This window comes from Takifugu rubripes, chromosome 20, assembly GCF_901000725.2.
Source record: "Takifugu rubripes chromosome 20, fTakRub1.2, whole genome shotgun sequence".
NCBI classification, from domain to species: domain Eukaryota; kingdom Metazoa; phylum Chordata; class Actinopteri; order Tetraodontiformes; family Tetraodontidae; genus Takifugu; species Takifugu rubripes.
The window spans coordinates 17,188,409-17,195,908 of record NC_042304.1 but is presented as its reverse complement, the minus strand read 5'-3'; the positions used below and the strand labels follow the sequence as shown (position 1 = coordinate 17,195,908).

At 54.8% G+C, this 7,500-nt stretch overlaps 1 protein-coding gene across 8 annotated transcripts in view; it reads right to left on the bottom strand.

Annotated features, from left to right (window-relative positions):
* The window catches only part of mast2 (microtubule associated serine/threonine kinase 2), a 48,980-nt gene that overhangs the window by 6,778 nt on the left and 34,702 nt on the right, over positions 1-7,500 (bottom strand). For all 8 annotated transcript variants that reach the window (XM_029828084.1, XM_029828083.1, XM_029828082.1 and 5 more), the window contains 9 exons: positions 7,385-7,500; positions 3,315-3,416; positions 2,364-2,496; positions 2,229-2,296; positions 2,061-2,164; positions 1,776-1,984; positions 1,563-1,701; positions 1,349-1,481; positions 1,090-1,255 (listed from right to left, as the gene is read on the bottom strand). The exon at positions 7,385-7,500 is cut by the window's right edge and continues 94 nt beyond it. In XM_029828084.1, coding sequence (XP_029683944.1) covers positions 1,090-1,255; positions 1,349-1,481; positions 1,563-1,701; positions 1,776-1,984; positions 2,061-2,164; positions 2,229-2,296; positions 2,364-2,496; positions 3,315-3,416; positions 7,385-7,500 — 1,170 coding nt within the window. The remainder of the gene's footprint in view (positions 1-1,089; positions 1,256-1,348; positions 1,482-1,562; positions 1,702-1,775; positions 1,985-2,060; positions 2,165-2,228; positions 2,297-2,363; positions 2,497-3,314; positions 3,417-7,384) is intronic.

Below are 7,500 nucleotides of genomic sequence, written 5' to 3'. Positions count from 1 at the left end.
GTCCTAATGTGTCCTGGTGTGTCCTAATGTGTTCTAGTGTGTCCTAGTGTGTCCTGGTGTGTCCTTATGTGTTCTAGTGTGTCCTGGTGTGTCCTAATGTGTTCTAGTGTGTCCTAGTGTGTCCTGGTGTGTCCTAGTGTGTCCTGGTGTGTCCTAATGTGTCCTGGTGTGTCCTAATGTGTTCTAGTGTGTCCTGGTGTGTCCTAATGTGTCCTAGTGTATCCTAGTGTGTCCTGGTGTGTCCTACTGTGTCCTGGTGTGTCCTAGTGTGTCCTGGTGTGTCCTGGTGTGTCCTAATGTGTCCTGGTGTGTCCTAATGTGTTCTAGTGTGTCCTAGTGTGTCCTGGTGTGTCCTGGTGTATCCTAGTGTGTCCTGGTGTGTCCTGGTGTGTCCTAGTGTGTCCTGGTGTGTCCTAATGTGTTCTAGTGTGTCCTGGTGTATCCTAATGTGTCCTGGTGTGTCCTAATGTGTCCTAATGTGTTCTAGTGTGTCCTGGTGTGTCCTAATGTGTTCTAGTGTGTCCTAGTGTGTCCTGGTGTGTCCTAGTGTGTCCTGGTGTGTCCTAATGTGTCCTGGTGTGTCCTAATGTGTCCTGGTGTGTCCTAGTGTGTCCTGGTGTGTCCTTGTGTATGCTGGTGTGTCCTAGTGTGTCCTGGTGTGTCCTAATGTGTCCTGGTGTGTCCTGGTGTATCCTAGTGTGTCCTAGTGTGTCCTAATGTGTCCTGGTGTGTCCTAGTGTGTCCTGGTGTATCCTAGTGTGTCCTAGTGTGTCCTAATGTGTCCTGGTGTATCCTAGTGTGTCCTGGTGTGTCCTAATGTGTCCTGGTGTGTCCTGGTGTATCCTTGTGTATCCTGGTGTGTCCTGGTGTGTCCTAGTGTATCCTAATGTGTCCTGGTGTGTCCTAATGTATCCTAGTGTGTCCTGGTGTGTTCTAGTGTGTCCTAGTGTATCCTAGTGTGTCCTAGTGTGTCCTAATGTGTCCTGGTGTATCCTAGTGTGTCCTGGTGTATCCTAGTGTGTCCTAATGTGTCCTAGTGTGTCCTACTGTGTCCTAATGTGTCCTAATGTGTCCTGGTGTCTCACTCACCACTGATGACCTGTCCAAACAGCTCCTCCGGTGTGTCTCCAAAGAAGGGAGCACACCCCACCAGGAACTCGTACAGGATGACGCCCATGGCCCACCAGTCCACCGGCTTCCCGTAGCCCTGACGCAGGATCACCTCTGGGGCGATGTACTCTGGCGTTCCACACACCTGGGGGGGTGGAGGGGGGGTGGAGGGGGGGGGGGGGGGTCACACAGTAGAGCAACATTCTCCAGATCTGCTGCACACGCCCTCACACTGTACCTGCTTGTCCAGGAACTCTCTGGTATCTTTCTCGATGTGCCCTTCGTACAGGTTTGTGGTCAAGCTCATCAGCCCGATCTTGGAGAGGCCGAAGTCCGTCAGTTTGATGTGTCCCATCGAGGTGATCAGGAGGCTGGAGGAGGACAGGAGGACATTCACCGCGTGAACAGGGACGAACTGCAGAGGCCTCCGGGACCTCATCTGCTGTTCATACTTGTCAGGTTTCAGGTCTCGGTGGACGATGCCGTAGTTGTGAAGATACTCCAACGCCAGAACCGTCTCAGCAAAGTACAAACGGGTCATGTCCACAGGCAGCGCGCCGATGTTCTTCAGCAGGGTGGCACAGTCTCCACCTGCAGGTGGCGCCACCATGGGGTCACTGAGCTGCTGCGCACAAGCACTGGGACCTGGACAGCAACGGCCTTACCCTCTACGTACTCCATCACCATGCACAGGTGTCTCCTGGTCTCGAAGGAGCAGAACATGGAGACCACGAAGGGGTTCTCGGCAAACGTCAGGATGTCCCGCTCCACAAAGGCCTGCTGGATCTGGTTCCTGAGGATCAGGTTCTGCTTATTGATCTTCTTCATGGCGAAACGCTGCCGCGTCTCCTTGTGCCGCACCAGGAACACGGCGCTAGGAGGGAACCACAACAGAGTGACCTTGGTGCTACCACCACCTCGCCGTCCCCCTGCCGCCGCCTCGCCCTCACCCGTAGGCGCCGTTGCTGATGAGTTTGATGTTTTCAAAGTCTTCCTCTCCGGGGGTTTTGGTTCTGCTCTGCGATGGTGGCGCAGGAACCGTCGTTCCTCGACTCTGAAACACAGCAGGTTGGCTCAGACAGGAACCTTCACGCCGGCCTTCGCCTGCTGGCGCTCACCTCCACGGAGTCGTCCGTCTCGGGGGTCTCGGGGTTCCCGCTGTCGTAGCTGCTCAGCTGGGCCATTTCTGCAGACAGCAGATAACAGGTCAGCTTTGATCACGTCTGAAACACCTGGAAACACCTGGTCCGTACCCTCCAGGGGGTCCCTGGTGAGGCCCAGCTGGCTGATGATGTATCGGGGGATGTCGGTCTTGATGCCCTGGCCCTCCTTGGCATGGCCCTCGGCTGCCTCCAACAGGTGATAGAACTCCTCAGGGTCAAACTCCTGCCAGGAACAGAGACGGTGAGGCAGGAACCATGAGACAGGAACCACGAGACAGGACCATGAGACAGGAACCACGAGACAGGAACCAAGAGACAAGAACCAAGAGACAAGAACCAAGAGACAGGGACATGAGACAGGAACCATGAGACAGGAACCAAGAGACAGGAACCACGAGACAGGACCATGAGACAGGGACCACGAGACAGGACCATGAGACAGGAACCACCAGACAGGGACCAAGAGACAGGAACCAAGAGACAGGGACATGAGACAGGGACCATGAGACAGGGACCATGAGACAGGGACCACGTGAACCATGAGACAGGAACCAAGAGACAGTAACCAAGAGACAGGGACATGAGACAGGGACCATGAGACAGGAACCAAGAGACAGGGACCATGAGACAGGAACCACGAGACAGGGACATGAGACAGGGACCATGAGACAGGAACCAAGAGACAGGGACCATGAGACAGGAACCAAGAGACAGGGACATGAGACAGGGACATGAGACAGGAACCACTGGACCCTTTTCTCATTTATTTATTAATCCTTCGTGTTTAAATGGCTGAATTACCAATAATAAAACAAACTCTGGTCTCATCATATCAAAACCAACATTTTTGTGAATTTTACAGTGTAGAAGAGTGAGAAGACCCCCCCCCCCCACCAGCTGGTCCTGTGTGTGTGTGTGTGCGCGCGTGTGTGTGTGTGTGTGTGTGTGTGTGTGTGTGTGTGTGTGTGTGTGTGTGTGTGTGTGTGTGTGAGAGAGAGAGAGAGAACGACTAAAGTGAGGCATGGTGGAGGTTCTGCTCACCAGACACTCGAGCAGGCGAGCCGGCCGGGCGATGATGATCATCAGCTTCTTCACCAGCTGAGTGACGAACGTCACCTCCACACTCTCGGAGCGCTCGTGAGCCTGGACACAGACGGACGACAGACGGTTGGTCAGTGTCTCCCAGGTGACTAGTCACCATATCTGGTGATTAGTTATGTTTGATGACTGAGCGCAGTGAAACCTTCTGTGACCTTGAAGAGAACGTCACCACTGAAGTTTGTCCTTGACAAACACAGCAGGGGGGGGGGGGGGGGGGGGAATGGGGACGGGGGGTGGTGGGGGGGATGGGGGGCTCCTGCTGGGACACCTGAAAGTTAATCTAAATCACAACGACCTCGTCGGCCTTTAAAATCCACCATGAAATGTCTGTCAGTGAGGAGACGGAGCAATTTACCCAGCAGCCACTGCAGCGAGCTGGGAGAGAGCGTGTGTGTGTGTGTGTGTGTGAGCGTGTGTGTGTGTGTGGTGTGTGAGCGTGTGTGTGTGTGTGTGTGTGTGTGGGGTGGGGGGGGGGTAATGTACGTGCAGTCCTGTCTGTGCTTGTCAGAGGGGTGACCAGAGTGGAGGCGCTGGGCGTCTCGTTGTTGTTAGTCTACCAGGGCCGTGCTGACAGACACAGGGGCCCCTGGGGGCCCCCACACCCCCTCTGAATTATTTATAAATGTAACTACAGTAACTACACATTAGTGTGTAGATGCATGTGTAGGGTGACAGTAGAGGGTGATCGTGTGTGTGTGTGTGTGTGAGTGTGTGTGTGTGTGTGTGAGTGTGTGTGAGAGAGAGATTTCCAGGTTAATGAGCAGACTCAGTTTTAGGCTCTAGTTCATTCTGAAATCAGTTGGAACCTTCAAAGATCAACCTGAAACTCTGGACAGGTGAGTTAGCTCCTCCCCCCTCCACTCTGAGGTGACCCACAGGGGTCAAACAGGGGTGTGAGAAGAGGACGTGGTTCACTGTGGTGACCGCCATGCAGGACGCCACGGGAGGAGTGGGGGGGGTGAAAGAGGAGTGGGGGGGTGAGAGAGGAGGGGGGGGTGAGAGAGGAGTGGGGGGGTGAATGAGGAGTGGGGGGGTGAGAGAGGAGTGGGGGGGGGTGAAAGAGGAGTGGGGGGGTGAATGAGGAGTGGGGGGGTGAATGAGGAGTGGGGGGGTGAATGAGGAGTGGGGGGGGTGAGGAGAGTGGGGGGTGAATGAGGAGTGGGGGGGTGAGAGAGGAGTGGGGGGGGTGGGGTGAGAGAGGAGTGGGGGGGGTGAGAGAGGAGTGGGGGGGTGAATGAGGAGTGGGGGGTAGGGGGCGGAGCCTCCTGCGGCGCCGTCCTGAGGTGGCGCCCAGACTGATGTGTGAGGACAAACGAAAGTTTCCCTCGTCCTTTGGAACAAAGAGCCAGTTTTCTGCAGCAGTTTCTGATCAATATTCACGGTTGAATTATGCTCTTTTTAGTGAATAAAGAGAAATAAACTCAGATAAAAACCTCATTTACACAAAATAACAAGTCTAATAATCTACAGTTTAATTAAAGAACAAACAACATGTGAAACGAACCTCCGGCAGCAGCCTAACGAGCAGCTCGTTTAATCAGGACCAGAAACTCGTGACACCGACCACGCCGCCGTCTCGTGCACGTGCTCGTGCACGTGCTCGTGCTCGTGCTCGTGGTCGTGGCGGGACGCTAAAACACGGCCGTCCAACTGTCAACGTTGCAGTGGACAATAAAGCTGAATCAAAGGTGGACTCAACTGTGACGTGAGCGTCCTCCCAGGTGTGAGCAAACACCTTCCACTCGCTGCTCCTCATCAGCTCCTCCAGCACCTCCTCCTCCAGGACCTCCTCCTCCTCCTCCAGGACTTCCTCCTCCTCCTCCAGAACGTCCTCCTCCTCCTCCAGGACTTCCTCCTCCTCCTCCAGGACCCCCTCCTCCTCCTCCAGGACCCCCTCCTCCTCCTCCAGAACGTCCTCCTCCTCCTCCAGAACGTCCTCCTTCTCCTCCAGAACGTACTCCTCCTCCTCCAGGACTTCCTCCTCCTCCTCCAGGACGTCCTCCTCCTCCTCCAGGACGTCCTCCTCCTCCTCCAGGACATCCTCCTCCAGAACGTCCTCCTTCTCCTCCAGGACTTCCTCCTTCTCCTCCAGGACCCCCTCCTCCTCCTCCAGGACCCCCTCCTCCTCCTCCAGGACCCCCTCCTCCTCCTCCTCCAGGACCCCCTCCTCCTCCTCCAGGACCTCCTCTTCCTCCTCCAGCCTCCTCTGCCACCGCACCCTCCACATGTTGTCCAGCAGAACAAACCCAAGCTGCTGGCGGGTTCACCTGCGCAGCGCCATCGTCCCGGCGACCTGCCGCCACCCACATCAACGCGTCCACGGCCTTAATGGCGCCTGATTGGTGATGTCATGATCCGGCCCGCATTGCAGCAGATGTCCAACGCTCCTCCAGATGTGACCACGTCTGGTTTCCTCACCCTCCAAAAGCATTCAAACAGGATTCACGCCTGTGCGCCGCCTCTCCTCCACAAGCCCCTCAGCCAATCAGAGACAGTCGCACACCTGACAAGCCCCGCCCCCTACACGACCCTCTGCCCGCCTCCTTCATCCCTCCTGTGTGTCTGGTAGAATCATCCGTCAGCCCCCAGCGACTACTGGAGTGTGAAATTAAAATCAGGGAGGAGGTGTGTGTGTGTGTGTTTGTGTGTGTGTGTGTGTGTGTGCGTGTGTGTATGATGGAGAGGCAGTTTGGACGTGTGTCCCGGCTCAACAGAAGGTCAATAAGATGCCAGTGGGAGCCATAATGTCGACCCCCCCGAGGCCAAACTGAGCTAATAGAGACGTCAGCGCTGGACTGGTGTGTTTCCAGTTCAGCGCTGGTGATCCGTCACTTCAGCCTCCCTTTGATTTATTGGGACAGATTATTTGATTGGATCCTACTAGTGACACACAGAGCAGCGGTGAGCAAAGGTGTGTGTAGGTGTGTGTGTGTGTAGGTGTGTGTGTGTACAGGTGTGCAGGAATGTTATATTCCAAAATGACATCACACGCCGCTGTCGGCCAGAACCGTGAGGTGGTTAACAGCTAACCAACCCGCATGATACTCGGCAGCTCTTCACATCATCACCACCATCACCACCATCATCATCATCATCACCATCATCATCACCACCATCACCATCATCATCATCACCACCATCATCATCACCACCACCATCATCATCATCATCACCACCACCATCATCATCACCACCATCATCACCATCATCATCATCACCATCATCATCACCACCATCATCACCATCATCATCATCACCACCATCATCATCATCATCATCACCACCACCATCATCATCACCATCATCATCATCACCATCATCACCATCACCACCATCATCATCATCACCATCACCATCATCACCACCATCATCATCACCACCATCATCATCACCACCACCATCATCATCATCATCACCATCATCATCACCATCATCATCATCATCATCATCATCACCATCATCACCCTTGTTTTTATTCCTTTAGTAAGGTTAAGAATGAAGACACGCTTTGATCCTCTCTAACAGGCTCCTCCCCCAGGTCGACCCACCCCCTCAGGGCCTCAGGCTGAGCGTTCTGAGCGTAATCATCCTGAAGATAAACGGGATCGTTCCTAAACGAGGCGTCAGGGCCCCTGTAGGGGAGGAAGACGTGTATGTGTGTGTCGCCGTGCCTCTGCAGTGCCATGACGTCACCCGTCACTGCGCCCGTAACCACGATGGACGACGCCGAGCAGTTTTTACACGGTTAACTGAGCGTGACCACAAACGTGGCTGAGCTGTGGCTCTCAGCCTGATGACATCATCATGGTGATGGATGAGACGCGGCGGACAGCTGACCCACCAGCTGCACAAGCTCAATTAGCTCGCAGCTAATTTAGTGCTTCTGGGATGAAGGTTTGATGAAGAGGAAGATTTTAAATCTAAACACCCCCACAATGCTCTGCAGTGGGGTACAGTGAGATGTTCCCGCTCAGAGGAACCCCAGCAGATACCGTCCGTGTGCCACTTACATCCTGCAGAAGCTTCTCCAGGTTCTCCTGGAGCTCGTAGAAGTAGCGGGACGTGATGAGGCCCTCGCGGCTCTTCTCCAGGCAGTCTCTGGACAGCTCGATCAGCTGGTGGTGGA